The sequence below is a fragment of the Salmo salar genome, chromosome ssa27 (assembly GCF_905237065.1).
Source record: "Salmo salar chromosome ssa27, Ssal_v3.1, whole genome shotgun sequence".
In the NCBI taxonomy this organism is placed as follows: domain Eukaryota; kingdom Metazoa; phylum Chordata; class Actinopteri; order Salmoniformes; family Salmonidae; genus Salmo; species Salmo salar.
The window spans coordinates 38,106,900-38,133,985 of record NC_059468.1 but is presented as its reverse complement, the minus strand read 5'-3'; the positions used below and the strand labels follow the sequence as shown (position 1 = coordinate 38,133,985).

The window sequence follows — 27,086 nt, the reverse complement described above, 5'->3', positions numbered from 1 at the left end:
AACTAAAAGTAAACGCGGCATTAGTAGTGAATGTTTAACATGTAATCAGGACACCAATGTTTTGGGGATGATATCTGTGTGTGTGGGGAAGCAGGGTTGTGTTCATTAGGGCACACTATAGCAAAACGTTTTGAAACAAAACAAAAATGTCAATTTCTTATTGGACAAATCCAAGTTGTTCCACCCCATTTAACTAAATTGTCTTCAGTTTTGGTGCCGAATGAACACAACTCTGTCTTGTACTGACTGCCTGTTGACTACTAGTGATACTGCAGTACCGGATTTAGCCAGTAGAGAGCAGTGCAGGAGGTACAAGGGTGTAGAGGGGACATGAGAGAAACACATAGCACTATATCAACATTAAGGTAATCAAATGTAATCTATTATCAATAAATCGGTAAATAACACAGACATAACAAGTAATGCTATTCCAAAAACATTAGGGACAAGTATTTCTGTGATCACTGTAGGCCATTTATTTCTACATAGAAAACATCTTAACATTCATAGTATAAAACTTTCCTTGAGATAAAAAAAAAAAAAAAAGACAAGAAAATAAATACAATGTGCATAAAATAATGTCAACTCCATTGCCTTTTGCTTCAAGTGAATAGCTGCTGGTACATATGACAGATTTAGTAGGTCTCTAAAACTGTGGTTCTCATTACCATCATCAACCTACTGACTAGTATTCAGTATTCACTGCTACATTCTGTTCATTGTACTGTAACCCACCGTTTTACACCCTCAGACTGTGTTTACGCCCCAAATGGCACCCTATTCCCTACGTAGTGCACTACTTTTGACCAGGTCCCATAGGGAATAGGCTGCCATTTGGAACATATCCTGTGTCATCTGGCTGACCATTGTTGCATTCCAACCAAAGCCCTCACTTTTTCTGTCTAGCAAACATAGCACCACTTATCAGTGATCAGGTGAGAGGGATGAAGGGAAGTGGGTGAGGATTGGCTCCTCTCTCTCCCCCTCTCTCTCTCTCTCTCTCTCTCTCTCTCTCCCTCTCTCACATATATATATATATTTTTATATATATATATATATACTCATTGTCCGTATCCATCTTTGGCTGTCTTCCCTTCTATCTCTCCTCTAGCTCACAGTCCATTTCTTTAAATCTCTATTAAATCAGTCAGTCAGTCTCTTTCTCCTCTCCTGCCTCTTATCTATCCGTCAGTCAGTAAGTCTGTCTTCCATCTCCTGCCTCTTATCTATCCGTCAGTCAGTAAGTCTGTCTTCCATCTCCTGCCTCTTATCTATCCGTCAGTCAGTAAGTCAGTCTTCCATCTCCTGCCTCTTATCTATCCGTCAGTCAGTAAGTCAGTCTTCCATCTCCTGCCTCTTATCTATCCGTCAGTCAGTAAGTCAGTCTTCCATCTCCTGCCTCTTATCTATCCGTCAGTCAGTAAGTCTGTCTTCCATCTCCTGCCTCTTATCTATCCGTCAGTCAGTAAGTCAGTCTTCCATCTCCTGCCTCTTATCTATCCGTCAGTCAGTAAGTCTGTCTTCCATCTCCTGCCTCTTATCTATCCGTCAGTCTTCTGTCTCCTGCTTCTTGTCAGTCCGTCTGTCTTCCATGTGGGTCACCAGGGTCTGGTGTTCCTATATTCCTGCTTCTGCCTGACCCACTGAGCTGTGTTACAGCAGCTCTCTCCCACCGTCCACGACCACCCTCCTCTCCCCTTGTCCTTCTCAGTTTCCGATGGCCCCTTCTCAACCACCTTCAGGGGCCCACCTCCTTTCTCTCCCCCTCCCCTCATCCGGAGCCCCTTCTCCAGCACCCTGGTCTCCATCTCAGCCTGTCTGTCTGGTTCTCTGGTGGCCATCATGGTGGTCTGGGAGCAGAGCGACTCCTTCCTGGATAGGGACAGAGGTGGGAGGGACCTGGACTGGGACCTGGACAAGGAGGGATGGAGAGAGGTGGCATATGATGAGAGGTAAGATAAGGGGATGAGTGAGAGAGAAATGGAGAATGTGAAGAAAGAAGAGAACTCGTTTGTGTGCTGCAGAGAAGGAAATGTAGTTCAGTCGAAACACAAATCCACTGTAATTCAAGCTTATTTTTCTTGCTTTCAATTGTAGCCACCTACTATTCAATGCCTTTCCAATCCCCTACATGAATTTTAGATATACAGTCTGTCAGGTATATCCAGAGTATGTCTACGTACAGTCTGTTAGATATATCCAGAGTATGTCTATGTACAGTCTGTCAGATATATCCAGAGTATGTCTACGTACAGTCTGTCAGATATATCCAGAGTATGTCTATTTACAGTCTGTCAGATATATCCAGAGTATGTCTATGTACAGTCTGTCAGATATATCCAGAGTATGTCTATATACAGTCTGTCAGATATATCCAGAGTATGTCTACGTACAGTCTGTCAGATATATCCAGAGTATGTCTATGTACAGTCTGTCAGATATATACAGAGTATGTCTATATACAGTCTGTCAGGTATATCCAGAGTATGTCTATGTACAGTCTGTCAGATATATCCAGAGTATGTCTATGTACAGTCTGTCAGATATATCCAGAGTATGTCTATGTACAGTCTGTCAGGTATATCCAGAGTATGTCTATATACAGTCTGTCAGGTATATCCAGAGTATGTCTATGTACAGTCTGTCAGATATATCCAGAGTATGTCTATGTACAGTCTGTCAGATATATCCAGAGTATGTCTATGTACAGTCTGTCAGGTATATCCAGAGTATGTCTATGTACAGTCTGTCAGATATATCCAGAGTATGTCTATGTACAGTCTGTCAGATATATCCAGAGTATGTCTATGTACAGTCTGTCAGGTATATCCAGAGTATGTCTATATACAGTCTGTCAGATATATCCAGAGTATGTCTATGTACAGTCTGTCAGATATATCCAGAGTATGTCTATGTACAGTCTGTCAGATATATCCAGAGTATGTCTATGTACAGTCTGTCAGATATATCCAGAGTATGTCTATGTACAGTCTGTCAGATATATCCAGAGTATGACTATGTACAGTCTGTCAGATATATCCAGAGTATGTCTATGTGAGGGGAAATGACATCTTGGCAAACCTGTCTGTGTGTCCCAGTGGGTCTGTCTGCCCCCCTGTGTCAGTCTCTCTCTCTCAATACTGGTGTCAAACCTGAGGAGGTACACAGCACTAACAGGTCAGAGGTCAGTCACAAGACAACACAGTACATTCCTGGGCACACTGGTCTACGTACTAAATGGGTACCCTATTCCCTATGTAGTGCACTACTTTTAACCATGGCCTGGTCTAAAGTAGTGCACTAAATAGGGAATATGCTCAAAAAGGCCCATAGGGCTCTGGTCTCAGAGCCTGGTTCCTCTCTAGGTTTCTTCCTAGGTTCCGGCCTTTCTAGGGAGTTTTTCCTAGCCACCCCTCATAGCCTGGTTCCTCTCTAGGTTTCTTCCTAGGTTCTGGCCTTTCTAGGGAGTTTTTCCTAGCCACCCCTCATAGCCTGGTTCCTCTCTAGGTTTCTTCCTAGGTTTTGGCCTTTCTAGGGAGTTTTTCCTAGCCACCGTGCTTCTACATCTGCATTGCTTACTGTTTGGGGTTTTAGGCTGGGTTTCCGTACAGCCCTTTGAGACATCAGCTGATGTAAAAAAGGGCTTTATAAATAAATTTGATTGATTGGTCTAAAGTAGTGCCCTATAGCGAACAGGGTGCCATTTGGGAGACATCCATTTACATTTACATTTAATTCATTTAGCAGACGCTCTTATCCAGAGCGACTTACAAATTGGTGCATTCACCATAGTCCTTAGTGGTGTGTTGTTACGGTGTACTACACATGTCCCGTAGCCAATCAGATCTGGTTACCTGGCAGTTTGAAGGTGTTCTGCTGGGTCTCCAACAACAGCCCAAAGCCCCGGGTGTTGATGTAGCGACTGTAGAGGTTTCCCCTGGCAACTAGGCCTTGTTGGCTACCACGGCGATGGAGCAGGGAAGGTAGAGAGGATAGGAAGAGCAAGGGAATGGGAGATGGAGGACAAACAAGAGCAGGACAGAGAAAACAAGAGATAGTGGAAGAAAGAGGGAGGGAAACATGAATAGGGAGCGATGGAGACAGAACGTAGGAAAGTACAGAAAGGGGAAAAAGACAAGTGTGTGCAAAAGGAAAAAAAAGTGAAGTAAACCGCAAGAGAATTCAACAGAAAAGAAACACTAAATTAAAACAGAATTAGCAAACAATGGCAAAACTGAATGCTTGACAAATCATACAAACAATAACTGAAAACAAAAAGACATTGTGATATGAAGTGAAGGCAACGCCAATAGAAAGACCTGAAGACTAATGTGAGAATTGTACAAGTAGGGCAGGGGTTTTTACAAGTAGGGCCAAAGTTTTTCCTAAGATTACAGATTTTCTCAGGGGACACCATTTCAAATTTCAGGGGAACCCACATGGGGTCCCAACCCCAAGTTTAAGAACCACTGAAGTAGGGGATTATGAAAAAGCCTTCTCTGGCTCAGTATAAAAAGCCTTCTCTGGCTCATTATAAAATTCTAAGCATTGTTTCTTGTTGACGCGTCATGTTGTTGTGACAAAGTGAAAAGTGTTTTAAAAAAACAACATTATTGCGAACTTCATGTAAATAAACATGAATGAATATGCTTCCAAAAGTCATCCAAATATTATTTCAGTGACCTCATACACTTAATGAGAGTACCTATGAAAGAACATTGTAGTTAAAAAGGTAAAACTATTGGTCAAAATAAGCTCTAAACGGGGTTACCAACGGAACAGAAAGCAATCTCACTTGTCCAGTTTTGATGGAGATTGTTTTAATGCTTTCTTCTAGGAAACGTCAGGTAAAAGTTACAGGCAGCTTAATAAAATTTCCTCAATGGGACGACCAGCACACTAGGAAAGGTTGAACAAGCTCTAACCGACATAGAGAGCCATGTTTGTTCTGTTTTGTTCTTCTCCGTTTCATAGTAAATGAATCATTGATATAATACTAAACTCCCTGGCCTTGACAGACGGAGAGGACAGCTAGGTTGCCTCCTGATTGTCCACACCCTGCTCCCTAAGTGTACACTTAAACACTTCCCGTCACGGATCCAAAAGCCTTGGATTGGTTTAAACATTGGGCGTGGGGAAGTTCCCACCATTCAGGGAGTTTGATTAAGTGCACCAGTCTATGGCCTCCACCATTCAGGGAGTTTGATTAAGTGCACCAGTCTATGGCCTCCACCATTCAGGGAGTTTGATTAAGTGCACCAGTCTATGGCCTCCACCATTCAGGGAGTTTGATTAAGTGCACCAGTCTATGGCCTCCACCATTCAGGGAGTTTGATTAAGTGCACCAGTCTATGGCCTCCACCATTCAGGGAGTTTGATTAAGTGCACCAGTCTATGGCCTCCACCATTCAGGGAGTTTGATTAAGTGCACCAGTCTATGGCCTCCACCATTCAGGGAGTTTGATTAAGTGCACCAGTCTATGGCCTCCACCATTCAGGGAGTTTGATTAAGTGCACCAGTCTATGGCCTCCACCATTCAGGGAGTTTGATTAAGTGCACCAGTCTATGGCCTCCACCATTCAGGGAGTTTGATTAAGTGCACCAGTCTATGGCCTCCACCATTCAGGGAGTTTGATTAAGTGCACCAGTCTATGGCCTCCACCATTCAGGGAGTTTGATTAAGTGCACCAGTCTATGGCCTCCACCATTCAGGGAGTTTGATTAAGTGCACCAGTCTATGGCCTCCACCATTCAGGGAGTTTGATTAAGTGCACCAGTCTATGGCCTCCACCATTGAGGGAGTTTGATTAAGTGCACCAGTCTATGGCCTCCACCATTGAGGGAGTTTGATTAAGTGCACCAGTCTATGGCCTCCACCATTGAGGGAGTTTGATTAAGTGCACCAGTCTATGGCCTCCACCATTGAGGGAGTTTGATTAAGTGCACCAGTCTATGGCCTGTGACTTGAACGGGCAAAAAGCAGTGAGGGAGGAGCGCCTTTCTCCAGTCGAACAGTAGTCTGCGCTGCTCGGTCATGTTGTCAACAAGGTAGCATGGTACATCATCCAGAAACATACAAAAGCTATTTTCCATAAAATATACGTTTTAATTTTTTTTTTAATCATAAGCGATCATTTTGTTTTTGCATGTGAAAACACAGAATCTAACTCATTACTGCACGAGCCTCACCTACATCACTTCGTTTTGAGACGGCTTCGCCATCTGCCAAAACGAGGCACACTCACTGGACCGTACCCACACTCACAAATACTACACTGACACTCACTGGACCGTACCCACACTCACTGGACCGTACCCACACTCACTGGACCGTACCCACACTCACTGGACCACACCCACACTCACAAATACTACACTGACACTCACTGGACCGTACCCGCACTCACTGGACCGTACCCGCACTCACTGGACCGTACCCACACTCACTGGACCGTACCCACACTCACTGGACCGTACCCACACTCACTGGACCGCACCCACACTCACAAATACTACACTGACACTCACTGGACCGTACCCACACTCACTGGACCGTACCCACACTCACTGGACCGTACCCACACTCACTGGACCGTACCCACACTCACTGGACCGTACCCACACTCACTGGACCGTACCCACACTCACAAATACTACACTCACACTCACTGGACCGTACCCACACTCACTGGACCGTACCCACACTCACAGGACCGTACCCACACTCACAGGACCGTACCCACACTCACTGGACCGTACCCACACTCACTGGACCGTACCCACACTCACTGGACCGTACCCACACTCACTGGACCGTACCCACACTCACTGGACCGTACCCACACTCACTGGACCGTACCCACACTCACAAATACTACACTGACACTCACAGGACCATACCCACACTCACTGGACCGTACCCACACTCACTGGACCGTACCCACACTCACTGGACCGTACCCACACTCACTGGACCGTACCCACACTCACAAATACTACACTGACACTCACAGGACCGTACCCACACTCACTGGACCGTACCCACACTCACTGGACCGTACCCACACTCACTGGACCGTACCCACACTCACTGGACCGTACCCACACTCACTGGACCGTACCCACACTCACAAATACTACACTGACACTCCAACACACAACACTCATTACATATGCTGCTGCTACTCTATTTATCCTGTTTGCCTAGTCACTTTTACCCCAACCTACATGTTACCTCAACTACCTCGTACCCCTGCACATTGACTCGCTGCCATTACTCCTTGTTATATAGCCTCATTATTATGTTACTATTTACAAAATGTTTGGTACTTTTTAAGTCTGCATTGTTGGGAAAGGGTAAATAAGTTGGCATTTCACGATAAAGTCTACACTTTCAGCAGATGTGACCAATACATTTGATTTGACTGGCTCACCACCGAGAGGCAGGCCCCAGTTCCAAAACCAATACAATGAACACTAACCTGGTTCACCTAGGCCAGGCCCAGTTCCAAAACCAATACAATGAACACTAACCTGGTTCACCTAGGCCAGGCCCAGTTCCAAAACCAATACAATGAACACTAACCTGGTTCACCTAGGGCAGGCCCAGTTCCAAAACCAATACAATGAACACTAACCTGGTTCACCTAGGGCAGGCCCAGTTCCAAAACCAATACAATGAACACTAACCTGGTTCACCTAGGCCAGGCCCAGTTCCAAAACCAATACAATGAACACTAACCTGGTTCACCTAGGGCAGGCCCAGTTCCAAAACCAATACAATGAACACTAACCTGGTTCACCTAGGGCAGGCCCAGTTCCAAAACCAATACAATGAACACTAACCTGGTTCACCTAGGGCAGGCCCAGTTCCAAAACCAATACAATGAACACTAACCTGGTTCACCTAGGGCAGGCCCAGTTCCAAAACCAATACAATGAACACTAACCTGGTTCACCTAGGCCAGGCCCAGTTCCAAAACCAATACAATGAACACTAACCTGGTTCACCTAGGGCAGGCCCAGTTCCAAAACCAATACAATGAACACTAACCTGGTTCACCTAGGGCAGGCCCAGTTCCAAAACCAATACAATGAACACTAACCTGGTTCACCTAGGCCAGGCCCAGTTCCAAAACCAATACAATGAACACTAACCTGGTTCACCTAGGCCAGGCCCAGTTCCAAAACCAATACAATGAACACTAACCTGGTTCACCTAGGCCAGGCCCAGTTCCAAAACCAATACAATGAACACTAACCTGGTTCACCTAGGCCAGGCCCAGTTCCAAAACCAATACAATGAACACTAACCTGGTTCACCTAGGGCAGGCCCAGTTCCAAAACCAATACAATGAACACTAACCTGGTTCACCTAGGCCAGGCCCAGTTCCAAAACCAATACAATGAACACTAACCTGGTTCACCTAGGCCAGGCCCAGTTCCAAAACCAATACAATGAACACTAACCTGGTTCACCTAGGGCAGGCCCAGTTCCAAAACCAATACAATGAACACTAACCTGGTTCACCTAGGGCAGGCCCAGTTCCAAAACCAATACAATGAACACTAACCTGGTTCACCTAGGGCAGACCCCGTGGCGTTCATTCCCTCACCGTTAAATCCATGACGGGAAGTGTGCCAGTGCACACTTAGAGAGCAGGGTGGAGAACTGGGATGTAACCATGAGCTATCTAACAGGCTAAAAACCACTGCCTTTCCTTTAAAGAAGAAAACAGTGGTGGGAACTGTCCTCATTTCAGGATGTAGGGGAGGCAGAGAGAGGATGAAATGGATGTGAGCAAGGAGGAGGATTGGATGATTGCATTTGAGTGGTCAAATTGGATAAAAAGGGGGTGGGTGGGGGTTTCCAATACACACAGACAGTAGAGAAGGAAGAGAGAGAACAGTATTTAGAAAGAGAGGTCACAAAGAGAGCAGTGCTGGTCACACAGGACATTTAGCGGGGAGGGGGGAGAAAAGAAAGACAGAAAGAAAGAAAGAAAGAAAGAAAGAAAGACAGACAGACAGAAAGACAGACAGACAAAACGACGAGACAGAAAGAAAGAAAGAAAGAAAGAAAGACAGACAGAAGAAAGAAAGACAGAAAGAAAGAGAAGGACGCTTGGAATCAGAGATAAAGCACTTTACCCAGGAGCTGTGTACACTCCCAAATGGCACCCTATTCCCTATAGTGCACTACTTTTGACCAGAGCCCGATGGACCCTGGTCAAAGTAGTGCACTTCAAAGTGAATAGTGTGGCATTTGGTGCCCTGAGGGTACCTCTTTGTATGAACAATACTCTTAAATGAGAAGAATGCTGTGTCCCCTCAGGCCAAGCCTTCCAAACCTGGCAGAGATACAGACAGGCCCTGAGAATGCTGTGTCCCTCAGGCCAAGCCTTCCAAACCTGGCAGAGATACAGACAGGCCCTCAGAATGCTGTGTCCCTCAGGCCAAGCCTTCCAAACCTGGCAGAGATACAGACAGGCCCTCAGAATGCTGTGCCCCTTGGGCCAAGCCTTCCAAACCTGGCAGAGATACAGACAGGCCCTCAGAATGCTGTGTCCCCTCAGGCCAAGCCTTCCAAACCTGGCAGAGATACAGACAGGCCCTCAGAATGCTGTGTCCCTCAGGCCAAGCCTTCCAAACCTGGCAGAGATACAGACAGGCCCTCAGAATGCTGTGTCCCTCAGGCCAAGCCTTCCAAACCTGGCAGAGATACAGACAGGCCCTCAGAATGCTGTGTTCCCTCAGGCCAAGCCTTCCAAACCTGGCAGAGATACAGACAGGCCCTCAGAATGCTGTGCCCCTTGGGCCAAGCCTTCCAAACCTGGCAGAGATACAGACAGGCCCTCAGAATGCTGTTCCCCTCGGGCCAAGCCTTCCAAACCTGGCAGAGATACAGACAGGCCCTCAGAATGCTGTGTCCCTCAGGCCAAGCCTTCCAAACCTGGCAGAGATACAGACAGGCCCTCAGAATGCTGTGCCCCTTGGGCCAAGCCTTCCAAACCTGGCAGAGATACAGACAGGCCCTCAGAATGCTGTTCCCCTCAGGCCAAGCCTTCCAAACCTGGCAGAGATACAGACAGGCCCTCAGAATGCTGTGCCCCTTGGGCCAAGCCTTCCAAACCTGGCAGAGATACAGACAGGCCCTGAGAATGCTGTGTCCCTCAGGCCAAGCCTTCCAAACCTAGCAGAGATACAGACAGGCCCTCAGATTTAAGGCTGTGCTGTACACACTCTCCCACAAAACCTCCAAAATGACTTAGTCCCTCCTGATTCTGGGAGTCAGGGACCACTCCAACCGAGATCCCTCCTATAAAACCTGGGCATTTAGTTTTGACAGTTTTTCAGGAATAACATACCTGGTGCGTTTTACCCTGTAGTCGAGGCTGTCGATGAGTGGGGGGTTGGGGGCCGGGCCCCTGTAGCCCCCAGGGGCAGCTGCTGGGGCCAGGGCCGGGTTGGGGCACTGGCGGGCCCTGCTTGGGGAGCACGGGGAGGATACCGACAACGGAGGAGAGAAGGGAGGAGCCGCGGGGCAACACAAAGGCCAGAGAAGAGCCCTCTGCTCCTCTCGCACAGCTGGAGGGGGGGAGATAATACCACGAGGGAGAGGAGAGGGGAGGAGACAATACCACGAGGGAGAGGAGAGGGGAGGAGACAATACCACGAGGGAGAGGAGAGGGAGGAGACAATACCACGAGGGAGAGGAGAGGGGAGGAGACAATACCACAAGGGAGAGGAGAGGGGAGGAGACAATACCACGAGGGAGAGGAGAGGGGAGAGACAATACCACGAGGGAGAGGAGAGGGGGGAGACAATACCACGAGGGAGAGGAGAGACAATACCACAAGGGAGAGGAGAGGGGGGAGACAATACCACGAGGGAGAGGAGAGGGGAGGAGACAATACCACCAGGGAGAGGAGAGGGAGGAGACAATACCACGAGGGAGAGGAGAGGAGGGTAGAGGGGGAGACATAGAGATGACTGTCAAATAGAGTATCACTGTATTACTCTGAATCTAATACAGGCTGGACACAGAAGTTCTATGTTACATTTGAATAGACTGGACACAGAGGTTCTATGTTAAGTTTGACTAGACTGGACACAGAGGTTCTATGTTACATTTGACTAGACTGGACACGGGTTCTATGTTACATTTGACTAGACTGGACACAGAGGTTCTATGTTACATTTGACTAGACTGGACACAGAGGTTCTATGTTACATTTGACTAGACTGGACACAGAGGTTCTATGTTACATTTGACTAGACTGGACACAGAGGTTCTATGTTACATTTGACTAGACTGGACACAGAGGTTCTATGTTACATTTTAGACTGGACACAGAGGTTCTATGTTACATTTGACTAGACTGGACACAGAGGTTCTATGTTACATTTGACTAGACTGGACACAGAGGTTCTATGTTACATTTTTCAACGTCCTAATGTTCACCAAGCTGCTCCTGAATGCTTATCCTAGTGAATGGCTCAGTGTCTTTCAGACTAAACTGACCTACAGTAACGAGGGCAGAATAGATAGGCCTGTCATAGAGGCCACACAAACACAGCCGAATGACAACTGTCCTACTGCACTCTGTTTACAATGAAGTGGGGAAATATTCCTAAACAATGTTTAGTCCCAGGGACAATATGATGTATCGTCATCGAGCTGTCATACAATGTCTTGACTGGGCTTTCTAGTACAACTAAATGATGTAAATCTGACGTATTCCAGCTGTACTGGGCTGGTTTCCCGGACAGATTAATCCTAGTCCTGGGCTAAGAATCTCAATTAAACGTGTTTAATCCAGGACTAGCCTTAATCTGGGTCCGGGAAACTGGCCCATTAGGAGTTATCCTCCACGTGTTCTGTCCAAGTTTAAACGGTGGCTCACCCCGTCTCTGTGTTAGTGAGTTGGGCTTGATCTCTCCGTCCAGCTTTTTGGGGGGAACCTTTCTCAAGTGGGCCGCTGTGGAAGAGGACACAGTCAGCACGGGGGGAAAACATTATCCCTATGGCAGGCCTACGGCAACCCTATGGCAACCCAATGGCAGGCCTATGTTAACCCTATGGCAACCCAATGGCAGGCCTATGGCAGCCCTACGACAGGCCTATGGCAACCCAATGGCAGGCCTATGGCAGGCCTGGGTACAACGTGAGAGGACCTAAACATGCCGTCTAACCTTCATACTAGAGGTCGGCCGATTAATCGGCATGGCCGATTAATTAGGGCCGATTTCAAGTTTTCATAACAATCTGAAATCGGTAGTTTTAGACGCCGATTTGGCCAATTAAAAGAAAATACAAAAAATAAATAAGTTCCAATTTTTTTTAGACCTTTATTTAACTAGGCAAGTCAGTTAAGAACACATTCTTATTTTCAATGACGGCCTAGGAACGGTGGGTTAACTGCCTTGTTCAAGGCCTACCTTCAAACTCAGTGCCTCTTTGCTTGACATCATAGGAAAATCAAAAGAAATCAGCCAAGACCTCAGAAAATATATTGTAGACCTCCACAAGTCTGGTTCAACCTTGGGAACAATTTCCAAACACCTGAAGGTACCACGTTCATCTGTACAAACAATAGTAAGCCAGTTTAAACACCATGGGACCACGCAGCCGTCATACCGCTCAGGAAGGAGACGCGTTCTGTCTCCTAGAGGTGAACGTACTTTGGTACGAAAAGTGCAAATCAATCCCAGAACAACAGCAAAGGAGCTTGTGAAGATGCTGGAGGAAACAGGTACAAAAGTATCTATATCCACAGTAAAAACGAGTCCTACATCGACATAACCTGAAAGGCCGCTCAGCAAGGAAGAAGCCACTGCTCCAAAATCGCCATAAAAAAGCCAGACTACGGTTTGCAACTGCACATGGGGACAAAGATCGTACTTTTTGGAGAAATGTCCTCTGGTCTGATGAAACAAAAATAGAACTGTTTGGCCATAATGACCATCGTCATGTTTGGAGGAAAAAGGGGGATGCTTGCTAGCTGAAGAACACCATCCCAACCGTGAAGCTTGGGGGTGGCAGCATGTTGTGGCGGTGCTTTGCTGCAGGAGGGACTGGTGCACTTCACAAAATAGATGGCATCACGAAGAAGGAAAATTATGTGGATATATTGAAGCAACATCTCAAGACATCAGTCAGGAAGTTAAAGCTTGGTCGCAAATGGGTCTTCCAAATGGACCGTGAGGCATGGGGCTCACTGTCTCTACAATTATTCAGACATTTCACATTCTTAAAATAAAAGTGGTGATCCTAACTGACCAAAGACAGGTATTTTTTACTAGGATTAAATGTCAGGAATTGTGAAAAGCCGAGTTTAAACGTATTTGGCTAAGGTGTATGTAAACTTCTGACTTCAACTGTATATATATATATATATCATGTGACAGATCATGTGACACTTAAATAAAGTCCACCTGCGTGCAATCTAACTCATTATGTGACTTCTGAAGGTAATTGGTTGAACCAGATCTTATTTAGGGGCTTCATAGGAAAGGGGGTGAATACATATGCACACACCACTTTTACGTTTTTAATCTTTTTGAATTTTTTGAAACAAGTTATTTTTTTTATTTCACTTCACCAATTTTGACTATTTTGTGAATGTCCATTACATGAAATCCAAATAAAAAATCAATTTAAATTACAGGTTGTAATGCAACAAAATATGAAAAATGCCAAGGGGGTGAATACTTCTGCAAGGCACTGTATGTGTGTATATGACTCTGGTAAGTGGGTAGGACTACAAACAGGTCTATTATTATCAGCGGTGTGGGGAAGGCAGCCAGGGACATTGTTAGGGGTAAGGTATCTAGCAGCCTGGTACCTGGGAGACTAGCTCCAGTATATGATCTATATATCTATGGACCCAGCTGGGAGAGAAGCAGGGTAGTGATAGAGAAAAGCAAGCAAACACACAGACAGAGACAGAAGAGAGAGAGCGGGAGAGAGAGAGAGAGACAGGAGAGACAGAGAGACAGGAGAGAGAGAGAGACAGAGAGACAGGAGAGAGAGAGAGAAAGAGAGACAGGAGAGAGAGAGAGAGAGAGAGAGAGAGACGAGAGAGAGAGAGAGACGAGAGAGAGAGAGAGAGAGAGAGAGAGAGAGACAGGAGAGAGTGAGAGACAGGAGAGAGAGACGAGAGAGTGAGAGACAGGAGAGAGAGACGAGAGAGAGAGAGAGAGAGAGAGAGAGAGAGAGAGAGAGAGAGGAGAGCGAGAGAGAGAGGGCCCTGACTTCAATGAAGGGATAGAGCAGCTAAACGAGAAAGAAAGCGGAGAGTGGATGCGAGGAAAGAGGAAGAGTAATAGAGATAGAGAGTTTCTTACAAAAAGCCGTATGTTCTCTGATCCGGCAGAGGAGAGGGAGGCGAGCCTGGGAAAGTTTGGTGAAACAAAACCGGCGTATGGAAAAATGTAATAAGAACAAGTAAACTCTGAAGTTGGGCACTTCACAGAACAGCATTTTACAGGGTTAGTGACTCTCCAATAATGTCCAATATACTGGAGGGAGCATATGGGGATTTTTTGTTGTTGTAGCCTACTTTTGTTCATTTAACAAAAATGTAAAAAAATAAATCAAATAAAAATTACAATATATCACTTGAGAAAAGTAGCACTGTAGCTTATCTCATACTACGGCGTGCAGACAGACACGCTTCTGGAGACTGAACACAGTGTACGATATGTCTGCTACATGCAAGTCTTGGCAATGTGCCTCCACAGACAGTTTTAACACAACTAAGATGGCCGCTACAGATTTGGGTTTTTATTGCGACACCTTTGAGTGGTTTAAGGCCAAATACATGCATTGACAGGATGATGTAACATCTAGCTTATTTTTTTTTTTAAACAGCTGCAAACATTAGAGTGTGTCTGTTTTAGCAAGGATACAGAGAGACAGCCCAGTCTGTATTAGGCGTGACACAAGCAGACACCTGTGAGGGTGTGGACGCCCACACTAGCACAAACCCTGCTCCTATTACCAGCCACCACACCACCACAGGCAGGAAGCCAACACTGACTACACCACAGTAGTGATGTTATTTTGGATGAGTAGTGTTGTGCAACTGGATACGTCCCAACTGACACTCTAGTCCCTACTTAGTGTACTACTGTTAACCAGGACTCATACGGCTCTGATCAACAGTAGTGAACTACATTAGGGGAAAGGGAGCCATCTGGGAAGCAGCCAGTTGCACAACACTACTCATCCAAAGTAACACAGAATGAATGAAGACATAGCCTGGCACAGAGATGGAATATTACCTGATCTGTTAGTGAAGAAACCATCAAACACCACAAAGTTATTGACCTAAAGAAGGGGAGGAGAGACGAGTGGACAGGGAAAGGGAGAGAGAAGGGGAGGAGAGACGAGTGGACAGGGAAAGGGAGAGAGAAGGGGAGGAGAGACGAGTGGACAGGGAAAGGGAGAGAGAAGGGGAGACGAGTGGACAGGGAAAGGGAGAGAGAAGGGGAGGAGAGACGAGTGGACAGGGAAAGGGAGAGAGAAGGGGAGAGGGGAGAGAGAAGGGGAGACGAGTGGACAGGGAAAGGGAGAGAGAAGGGGAGGAGAGACGAGTGGACAGGGAAAGGGAGAGAGAAGGGGAGGAGAGACGAGTGGACAGGGAAAGGGAGAGAGAAGGGGAGGAGAGACGAGTGGACAGGGAAAGGGAGAGAGAGGGGAGAGAGAAAGGGAGAGAGAAGGGGAGAGGGGAGAGAGAAAGGGAGATAAGTGGACAGGGAAAGGGAGAGAGAAGGGGAGAGAGGAAACTGAGAAACATTAATAATTAATAATCCGCCCCAGATAGATGATAGATGACCGCGCCCATGATAATGACATCCAGGTCATGTAGCTAGTCTGTTTACCAGAATCATTAACCGTAAGGCCCAGGCTGATGAGAGAGCTAGTCCGTAGGGCCCAGGCTGATGAGAGAGCTAGTCTGTTTACCAGAATCATTAACCGTAAGGCCCAGGCTGATGAGAGAGCTAGTCTGTTTACCAGAATCATTAACCGTAGGACCCAGGCTGATGAGAGAGCTAGTCTGTAGGGCCCAGGCTGATGAGAGAGCTAGTCCGTAGGACCCAGGCTGATGAGAGAGCTAGTCTGTTTACCAGAATCATTAACCGTAGGACCCAGGCTGATGAGAGAGCTAGTCTGTAGGGCCCAGGCTGATGAGAGAGCTAGTCCGTAGGACCCAGGCTGATGAGAGAGCTAGTCTGTAGGGCCCAGGCTGATGAGAGAGCTAGTCCGTAGGGCCCAGGCTGATGAGAGAGCTAGTCTGTTTACCAGAATCATTAACCGTAGGACCCAGGCTGATGAGAGAGCTAGTCTGTTTACCAGAATCATTAACCGTAGGACCCAGGCTGATGAGAGAGCTAGTCCGTAAGGCCCAGGCTGATGAGAGAGCTAGTCTGTTTACCAGAATCATTAACCGTAGGACCCAGGCTGATGAGAGAGCTAGTCCGTAGGGCCCAGCCTCTCTTAAGTATTTTCTATATTAAGCCAATACCCCCTTCACCTCCTGTCTTATCTCAGTCTGAAACAGTTAGTTTCTGAAATGTTCATATCTATTTGCATTATCTTAGGCTGTACTGTCAGGCCTGTAAAATAATTTACCAGAGTGAAGATACAGCGTTGAAGAACACAAAGCACTGGTGGCACAATCACAGGAGAGACCGCCATCAAATCATACCTGAGGTACACTGTTTTTCAGACAGTAATGCTTCTCCAGAAAAGAGAGGAACTTAGGGGAGGGCCTGTCGTAAGCCATCAGCACTGGCTCCACCTTTTTGTGCTGAACATGGAGGGGAAGAGATGGAGGTCAAACATAGCAATTTAAACACGTCTCAACAAGCAAACAGACATTTGAAGAACACCCTCTTGGCAACACCCTGTAATTTCTAACAATGTCATTTCTAGTCCAACGACTCTGCCTCATCCACCATCACATTCCTGGTCAAAAATCAGGAATAATGTACTCAACAATGGTGAGAACTGAGGTGTATTCATTAGTGCAAACCGTAACAAAACGTTTCGCTAAAAATGTTTGTTTTGCAATGAAAAGGAGAGTTTCTTATAGGACAAATTCAGGTAGGTCCATTCACGTTTGCTTCCCTTTGCTTCCTGTAACCAGGCTATAGTGGTCATTCCTTCTGTCCAGGGTTGCTGTCAATTCTAATTGAAGTCACTCAATTCAGGAAGTGATTTGATTTTTTTTTTTTTAATCAAAATACACTTAACAAAAATATAAACGCAACATATAAAGTGTTGGTCCCATGTTTCATGAGTTGGAATAAAACATTCCAGAAATGTTCCATACTCACAAAAAAAGCTTATTTCTCTCAAACTTTGTGCACAAATTTGTTAATATCCCTGTTAGTGAGCCTTTGTCCTCTGCCAATATAATCCATCCACCTGACAGGTGTTGCATATCCAGAAGCTGATTAAACAGCATGATCATTACACAGGTGTACCTTGTGCTGAGGACAAAAGACACTTTAAAATGTGCATTTTTGTTACACAACACAATGCCATGTCTCAAGTTTTGAGGGGGCGTGCAATTGGCATGCGGACTGAGAAAGATCTGTACACGATTCCTGGAAGCTGAAAACATGTACGACAGCATGTTCCAGTTCCCGCCAATATCCAGGAACTTCACACACCCATTGAAGTGGGACAACATTCCAGACCACAATCAACAGCCTGATCAACTCTATGCGAAGGAGATGTGTCATGCTGCATGAGACAAATAGTGATCACACTACATACTGACTGGTTTTCTGATCAACGCCTCTACCTTCTGTGACCAACAGATACATATCTGTATTCCCAGTCATGTGAAATCCCTAGATTTGGGTAAACCCCAGCCCTGCACCCGTCCCAGGTAAACCCCAGCCCTGCACCTGTCCCAGGTAAACCCCAGCCCTGCACCCGTCCCAGGTAAACCCCAGCCCTGCACCCGTCCCAGGTAAACCCCAGCCCTGCACCTGTCCCAGGTAAACCAGCACGGCCCAGGTAAACCCCAGCCCTGCACCCGTCCCAGGTAAACCCCAGCCCTGCACCCGTCCCAGGTAAACCCCAACCCTGCACTGGACCCAGGTAAACCCCAACCCTGCACCGGACCCAGGTAAACCCCAACCCTGCACCGGACCCAGGTAAACCCCAACCCTGCACTGGACCCAGGTAAACCCCAGCCCTGCACCTGTCCCAGGTAAACCCCACACCTGCACTGGACCCAGGTAAACCCCAGCCCTGCACCCGTCCCAGGTAAACCCCAGCCCTGCACCTGTCCCAGGTAAACCCCAACCCTGCACTGGTCCCAGGTAAACCCCAGCCCTGCACCCGTCCCAGGTAAACCCCAGCCCTGCACCCGTCCCAGGTAAACCCCAACCCTGCACCGGTCCCAGGTAAACCCCAGCCCTGCACCCGTCCCAGGTAAACCCCAGCCCTGCACCCGTCCCAGGTAAACCCCAGCCCTGCACCTGTCCCAGGTAAACCCCAACCCTGCACCGGTCCCAGGTAAACCCCAACCCTGCACCCGTCCCAGGTAAACCCCAGCCCTGCACCCGTCCCAGTTAAACCCCAGCCCTGCACCGGTCCCAGGTAAACCCCAGCCCTGCACCCGTCCCAGGTAAACCCCAACCCTGCACCCGTCCCAGGTAAACCCCAACCCTGCACCCGTCCCAGGTAAACCCCAGCCCTGCACCCGTCCCAGGTAAACCCCAGCCCTGCACCCGTCCCAGGTAAACCCCAGCCCTGCACCCGTCCCAGGTAAACCCCAGCCCTGCACCCGTCCCAGGTAAACCCCAACCCTGCACCTGTCCCAGGTAAACCCCAACCCTGCACCCGTCCCAGGTAAACCCCAGCCCTGCACCGGTCCCAGTTAAACCCCAACCCTGCACCCGTCCCAGGTAAACCCCAGCCCTGCACCCGTCCCAGGTAAACCCCAGCCCTGCATTGGACCCAGGTAAAGGCTTGGTCTCTGTCTCACCTGCAGCATGAAGTTAAACAGCTCCAGTCCGTAGCCGTGCCTCTGAAGGTGCTCTGTCACAAAGAAATCCAAGACACACAGAGGCTCTGTCTCAACATGCGCCCCTCGCTGGTCCTAGGGAGACATTACAATACATTCAATTCTCAATTCAATTTAATTCAACTTGATTAATCCCCTCAAGAGCAATTACGAGTAATCATAGTGAGGGAAACTAGTACATTTGAATAGGGCTGGCACAGTTCCCGTATAACCATGTAAACTGACGGTTATGGATGAAGACCATCGTGAAAATAATATAACCGCCATAACCTTTTAAAAATAAATAAAATATATATGTTTGTTGTTGTTTTATTGTCAAACAAACAGCTGACTGAATGGTAACAATGCAGCAGCAACACACATAGAAATATAATGAATAGAACATGCTTGGAACCTCTAACCCTGGTAATGTGACTGGTAAACTCAAATTGGTAAAGAGGTCAATGTAACGCTGACCACTGAGGATAAAAGAAAGATGGCGGATTGGCATTCAACAAATCTGATCTAACAAAGTGGATATTTGTCAAATCCGTCATGATTGATGTTGTGTAACAGGCACATAATGTGGTTACTAAAATCTGGATTTGTGTAAATATCTGGCTGTTTTCATTGCATAACATTTAGAAGTTGCCCCTTTTTCATGTTTAGAATCAGTTACTGCTAAATGCTAACTCCTGTTCGTATAAACTGATAGCATAGCTAGCGTACAGAACTCAGTGGTGATAGTCATAGTCGTTTTTAACTGTTATGCAGTTAATTGGTGACGATGACATGGACACGTATTGGGGTTGACATCCATACAAGCATTATACTCCGATTTTAACCTCAACATAGTGTGAAATACACATACTGTATAAACAATAGCCTAATTTTGCTGGGGGGGGGCAATGAACAGATTGAGGATCGTTTCCATTGTTTTGGTCGATTTCCATTGACATCTTTATCACACCTATGGCTAGGTTAAAGATGGGAAGTAAATAAATAATTCCCCATGTGGAAGCGTTTAAAAATAAACCAATTCATGGGACCAGTGCCATTGCTGGATTCTACAGGATTAGCATTGAAAACGTGACTGGCGGTCGGGAAAATCAGTTTCTATAACATCTAAATGAAAAGGACGACAGTTAAGCGTGGTCCCGTGTGGCTCAGTTGGTAGAGCATGGTGTTTGCAACGCTAGGGTTGTGGGTTCGATTCCCACGGGGGACCAGTACGAGGGAAAAAAATGTATGAAATGTATGCATTCACTACTGTAAGTCACTCTTGATAAGAGCGTCTGCTAAATGACTAAAATGTAAATGTTAAGCAGTTATGCTATATCTTAGTAGTTAGCTGAAATTCTCTCAACAATCGTGTTTATTCTCTGGTTTACTCCGATGGGTACACTGCCAATTGCCTCCAGTCCACCCACTATACCAGCAATGACTTGAATGGAGACGCCAGTTCTATTCATTCTATTTATACCAAACAAATATATAAAAATGCAACATGCAACAATTTCAAAGATTTTACTGAGTTACACTACATTTAAGGAAATCAGTCAATTGAAATAAATTCATGAGGCCCTAATCTATGGATTTTACATGACTGGGCAGAGGTGCAGCCATGGGTGGGCCTGGGAGGGCATAGGCCCACCCACTGGGGAGCCAGGCCCAGCCAATCAGAATGAGTTCTTCCCAACAAAACGGCTTTATTACAGACAGAAATAATCCTCAGCACTTCCTCAGAAATGCTCACTAACAGGGATATAAACAAATCTGTGCACAACATTTGAGAGAAATAAGCTTTCTGTGCGTAAAAAAAAACATTTCTGGTATTTTTTTTGTTCAGCTCATGAAAGATGGGACAAACACTTTACACGTTGTGTTTATATTTTTGTTCAGTGTATATGGCAGCACATGCAGTCAGGAGCGGAGACGAAAAAATGTGCTATACTGGTCATCACGGTGAACAAGGCCATTTGGCTGGCCAATTCCCGTCATCCACAATTCCATGACCGTCACAGCCCTACATTTGAATGAGCTGAAACCTCCTTTTACTACTGAAATGTTGCAAACAGGGAACACACTTTTGCATTAATAGGAACAAACTTTCGCATATGTTGCATCAAATACATTGTGGGGAAAACACAAGTAAAGAAAGTGGGACTCACAAGCAGAAATAACTTCTTATAGCCAACCTTCAGAAACCCCACTGCAAGTCCCATTCCTCTGTGTGTGTGGGAGAAAGCGAGAGAAGGGCGTGAGACAGTCAAGCTGCTACATTGGAAGCAAGAGGAGGGTTGAAATCACAAAATGATTAACCTAGTTTTCCATTTGAGTGAATTCCACTGAGAGAAACCAGAACTGGTATAGTGTTGCTTTCAGCACCACACCGTTTCTTAACTTGTCAATCCACTAACACTCTGCCTCCTTTGTGACCTCACAACTCATTACAGCAACAAGAAAGGAAAGAAGGAAAGAAGGAAATAAGGAAAGAAGGAAAGGAGATGTGACAGTAGTGGACATGTCAAGGTGGCCTTGAAAAGTTTTTGCTACTCTATGATGAACAAACATTCATTCTTAAAGGACTTCCAAAGAGAGGGTTGATGTGCATGCATGTTCTTGTGTCTCATTCTGTCCTCAATAGTAGAGGATTACATGTTCTAATCTAATCTGTGATGGGGAGTGAGGAGTTAAGAGGCTTTTCCCGTTCTAGTAATACTATTTCTGTGTTCTAGAAAAAAGGATAGAAACCAGGAGCTGTGCGTGCATGTTCTATGATGATTGATTGATTGATAGGTAGGTAGGTAGTTAGGTGTACCCATTGCTTTCTCTGTCTTTCAGCAGGTAGAGATGGTGCTTGTTGGTCTGCAGCTTTGATGCACTTGTGATTGGGGCTGTCAAGTATTGGGCCTGGGGAAAGACAATACAGTGAATGAAACTAGGGCCTACGGCAACACAAATATAGGCTATAGCGCACACGCACACACCTTGGCTGAGGCTCTTCCAAGTTCATCAATTAATGCTGCAATTAGAGATTGAGGATCTGACCTACATTAAAGAATAAAATAACAAAATAAAATAAAAAAAGAGGAGAAAGGTGAAGAGGAGATGGGAGGTTTGATTCATGTCACACTAACAGCAAAATATCTATTGATCTTGTGTGTATTTTAGGCCTATTCATGTATTGGTCAAATGAGGTAGGCTAGTGTTTCAAACTGCTCAGTGATCTTCTATCCAAAATAGTCAACACTTAAGAATATAATGTTACATATAGACTTTTTTTTCTGTCAGTTTTAAATAACAAGTGTCACTTTGCATTTGCAAACCGAGGAAGGGATTGAATGACTGTCAATACACAGAAACTCTCCGCAATCATGTTGTAAATGGACATCACGTAACCAGAGACCGTAAACTTAACTTCGATTATCGGTGAATGTTCCTAATGAAAAGCTGTTCTGGCTGCAGAAAACGAATAGAATAACGTTACCTTCCCAGCGATTTTGTAACTGCAATTAGGTTTTGATCCAAAACTGTAATCCTTTCAGGGAAAATGTGGTTTACATCAACAGTGGTTTCCATATTCCTTATGGAAAGTCGGCTCCCGTAGTATAAAAATCAGTGGTCCAGCATGTGTGATGTATTGCTCGCTAACGTGCAGCTAGGCTAGCCAGCTAGAGATTTCTGCTAAACAATAGCACTGTTAGCAAAGCTAGCTAGCAACCTCGTCCCTGTACTGATTTTACAGTCACTTAACTATGTTATCAATGAGCAACAGTAACTAGCTACAGTATGAAAAGGTACTATCTTTGTGGAGTTGTCACTCCCCGGTAAACCTAACAGAACAACAAAAACACGGCCGTTTATGAAAGCGTAGCCTACTAAACTTTCAAAATTACAAAAACTCAAGTACATAAACAATGACATAAAATAAAAACTTTATAAATGCCAATATTGTACATCTTATCAGCTCGTGTAAAACAGCCACAATGAGCCTGAAGTATAATCTGTGCATATATACATTGCCCTACGGTGAACCGGGTCCGGTCTCTCGCTGTACAGTTCGATTTGGTTGCTAGGAGAGCTAAGGAGGCTCATGAACGCGCCAAGGAGGCTCATGAACGCGCAAAGGAGGCTCATGAACGCGCCCAGTGCCCTTTAATGCGCGCAACCTGTCCTCCATCTCTGTCGTCAGTGATCTCTGCAAGAAAGAAGACTGCTATTGTTCTAATCAAATCAAATCAAAGTTGATTTGTCTCGTGCACCGAATACAACAGGTGTAGAAGACCTTACAGTGAAATGCTGAATACAACAGGTGTAGTAGACCTTACAGTGAAATGCTGAATACAACAGGTGTAGTAGACCTCACAGTGAAATGCTGAATACAACAGGTGTAATAGACCTTACAGTGAAATGCTGAATACAACAGGTGTAGAAGACCTTACAGTGAAATGCTGAATACAACAGGTGTAGTAGACCTCACATTGAAATGCTGAATACAACAGGTGTAGTAGACCTCACAGTGAAATGCTGAATACAACAGGTGTAGTAGACCTTACAGTGAAATGCTGAATACAACAGGTGTAGTAGACCTTACAGTGAAATGCTGAATACAACAGGTGTAGTAGACCTTACAGTGAAATGCTGAATACAACAGGTGTAGTAGACCTTACAGTGAAATGCTGAATACAACAGGTGTAGTAGACCTCACAGTGAAATGCTGAATACAACAGGTGTAGTAGACCTTACAGTGAAATGCTGAATACAACAGGTGTAGTAGACCTTACAGTGAAATGCTGAATACAACCGGTGTAATAGACCTCACAGTGAAATGCTGAATACAACAGGTGTAGTAGACCTTACAGTGAAATGCTGAATACAGCAGGTGTAGTAGACCTCACAGTGAAATACTGAATACAACAGGTGTAGTAGACCTTACAGTGAAATGCTGAATACAACAGGTGTAGTAGACCTTACAGTGAAATGCTGAATACAACAGGTGTAGTAGACCTTACAGTGAAATGCTGAATACAACAGGTGTAGTAGACCTTACAGTGAAATGCTGAATACAACAGGTGTAGTAGACCTTACAGTGAAATGCTGAATACAACAGGTGTAGTAGACCTTACAGTGAAATGCTGAATACAACAGGTGTAGTAGACCTTACAGTGAAATGCTGAATACAACAGGTGTAGTAGACCTTACAGTGAAATGCTGAATACAACAGGTGTAGTAGACCTTACAGTGAAATGCTGAATACAACAGGTGTAGTAGACCTTACAGTGAAATGCTGAATACAACAGGTGTAGACCTCACAGTGAAATACTGAATACAACAGGTGTAGTAGACCTCACAGTGAAATGTTGAATACAACAGGTGTAGTAGACCTTACAGTGAAATGCTGAATACAACAGGTGTAGTAGACCTCACAGTGAAATGCTGAATACAACAGGTGTAGACCTCACAGTGAAATACTGAATACAACAGGTGTAGTAGACCTTACAGTGAAATGCTGAATACAACAGGTGTAGACCTTACAGTGAAATGCTGAATACAACAGGTGTAGACCTCACAGTGAAATACTGAATACAACAGGTGTAGTAGACCTCACAGTGAAATGTTGAATACAACAGGTGTAGTAGACCTTACAGTGAAATGCTGAATACAACAGGTGTAATAGACCTTACAGTGAAATGCTGAATACAACAGGTGTAGTAGACCTTACAGTGAAATGTTGAATACAACAGGTGTAGTAGACCTTACAGTGAAATGCTGAATACAACAGGTGTAGTAGACCTTACAGTGAAATGCTGAATACAACAGGTGTAGTAGACCTTACAGTGAAATGCTGAATACAACAGGTGTAGTAGACCTTACAGTGAAATGCTGAATACAACAGGTGTAGTAGACCTTACAGTGAAATGCTGAATACAACAGGTGTAGTAGACCTTACAGTGAAATGCTGAATACAACAGGTGTAGTAGACCTCACAGTGAAATGCTGAATACAACAGGTGTAGAACTTACAGTGAAATGCTGAATACAACAGGTGTAGACCTTACAGTGAAATGCTTACTTACTGGCTCTAACCAACAGTGCAAAAAAGGTATTAGGTGAACAATAGGTAGGTATAGAAATACAAACAACAGTAAAAAGACAGTGAAAAATAACAGTAGCGAGACTATATACAGTAGAGAGGCTATATACAGTAGAGAGGCTATATACAGTAGAGAGGCTATAACAGTAGAGAGGCTATATACAGTAGAGAGGTTATATACAGTAGAGAGGTTATAACAGTAGAGAGGCTATATACAGCAGAGAGGCTATATACAGCAGAGAGGCTATAAACAGTAGAGAGGCTATAAACAGTAGCGAGGCTATATACAGTAGAGAGGTTATAACAGTAGAGAGGCTATATACAGTAGAGAGGCTATATACAGTAGAGAGGCTATAACAGCAGAGAGGCTATATACAGTAGAGAGGCTATAACAGTAGAGAGGTTATATACAGTAGAGAGGTTATATACAGTAGAGAGGCTATATACAGTAGAGAGGCTATAACAGCAGAGAGGCTATAACAGTAGAGAGGCTATATACAGTAGCGAGGTTATATACAGTAGAGAGGTTATATACAGTAGAGAGGCTATAACAGCAGAGAGGCTATATACAGTTGAGGGGCTATATACAGTAGAGAGGCTATATACAGTAGAGAGGTTATATACAGTAGAGAGGCTATATACAGTAGAGAGGCTATAACAGTAGCGAGGCTATATACAGTAGAGAGGTTATAACAGTAGCGAGGCTATATACAGGCACCGGTTAGTCGGGCTGATTGAGGTAGTATGTACATGTAGATAAGGTTAAAGTGACTGTGCATATAGGATGAACAGAGAGTAGCAGTAGCGTAAAAGAGGGGTTGGCGGGTGGGACACAATGCAGATAGCCCAGTTAGCCACTGTGTGGGAGCACTGGTTGGTCGGGCCAATTGAGGTAGTATGTACATGAATGTATAGTTAAAGTGACTATGCATATATGATAAACAGAGAGTAGCAGCAGCGTAATAGAGGGGTTGGGGGGGGAACACAATGCAAATAGTCCGGGTAGCCATTTGATTACCTGTTCAGGAGTCTTATGGCTTGGGGGTAAAAACTGTTGAGAAGCCTTTTGGTCCTAGACTTGGCACTCCGGTACCGCTTGCCATGCGGTAGTAGAGAGAACAGTCTATGACTGGGGTGGCTGGGGTCTTTGACAATTTTTAGGACCTTCCTCTGACACCGCCTAGCGTGAGGTCCTGGATGGCAGGCAGCTTGGCCCCAGTGATGTACTGGGCCGTACACACTATCCTCTGTAGTGCCTTGCGGTCTGAGGCCAAGCAATTTCCGTACCAGGCAGTGATGCAAACAGTCAGGATGCTCTCGATGTTGCAGCTGTAGAACCTTTTGAGGATCTGAGGACCCATGCCAAATCTTTTTAGTTTCCTGAGGGGGAATAAGCTTTGTCGTGCCCTCTTCACGACTCTCTTGGTGTGTTTGGACCATTCTAGTTTGTTGGTGATGTGGACACCAAGGAACGTGAAGCTCTCAACCTGCTCCACTACAGCCCCATCGATGAGAATGGGGGTATGCTCGGTCCTCCTTTTCCTGTAGTCCACAATCATCTCCTTAGTCTTGGTTACGTTGAGGGATAGGTTGTTATTCTGGCACCACCCGGCCAGGTCTCTGACCTCCTCCCTATAGGCTGTAGGCTAAGGGGTTATTGTCTGCCCACTAAAATATACATAATACACAATTGTGTTTAAGTTTCCACAAATTATGAAATCAAGTGCATCCATTTAGCATAAGCTAAAGGATTGTCAATTTGAGACCAAAATCATTTTCATTATGTGGTGAGATAAGGTGACATAATTGATAAGCCTTATCGTATCAAGCCAACAACTGCCTGACTTTGGAAGATGAAATCATAATATTACTTATTGCAGATGAGCAGCCACCCACGACGTTGTAGTTCCTTTAGGCTTTGACCACCCACGACGTTGTAGTTCCTTTAGGCTTTTACC

General features: G+C 45.4%; 1 protein-coding gene across 6 annotated transcripts; it reads right to left on the bottom strand.

The window, feature by feature from the left end:
• Nucleotides 1-1,046: 1,046 nt before the first annotated feature.
• On the bottom strand, nt 1,047-23,133 carry atat1 (alpha tubulin acetyltransferase 1). 6 transcript variants are annotated; one of them, XR_006762452.1, is made up of 13 exons: nt 22,523-23,132; nt 22,023-22,083; nt 21,854-21,945; nt 21,204-21,261; nt 19,015-19,128; nt 16,717-16,818; nt 15,290-15,335; nt 14,351-14,396; nt 11,908-11,982; nt 10,369-10,588; nt 3,855-3,958; nt 1,542-1,911; nt 1,047-1,496 (listed from the first exon to the last, which is right to left on the bottom strand). XR_006762452.1 is itself a non-coding variant. In XM_045709731.1 (13 exons), exons 1-13 carry the CDS (start codon nt 22,612-22,614, stop codon nt 1,841-1,843), a joined length of 1,152 nt encoding a protein of 383 aa, XP_045565687.1. In that variant the 5' UTR covers nt 22,615-23,133; the 3' UTR covers nt 1,047-1,840. The 6 variants fall into 6 exon arrangements, 5 of the variants coding, with proteins under 5 accessions (XP_045565687.1, XP_045565686.1, XP_045565689.1 ...); XM_045709731.1 differs by adding an exon at nt 3,082-3,152 and having other exon boundaries at nt 1,047-1,911; nt 22,523-23,133; XM_045709730.1 differs by having other exon boundaries at nt 1,047-1,911.
• Nucleotides 23,134-27,086: the final 3,953 nt, after the last annotated feature.

Excerpts from the sequence above, each read along its gene's own strand:
- atat1 (XM_045709730.1), bottom strand. The coding sequence starts at position 22,614 with ATGGAAACCACTGTTGATGTAAACCACATTTTCCCTGAAAGGATTACA. Across the intron at positions 21,946-22,022 it reads TTGGAAGAGCCTCAGCCAAG|GCCCAATACTTGACAGCCCC; the intron begins GTGTGTGCGTGT and ends GTCTTTCCCCAG. Across the intron at positions 10,589-11,907 it reads CTCACTAACACAGAGACGGG|CTGTGCGAGAGGAGCAGAGG; the intron begins GTGAGCCACCGT and ends CCCCCCCTCCAG.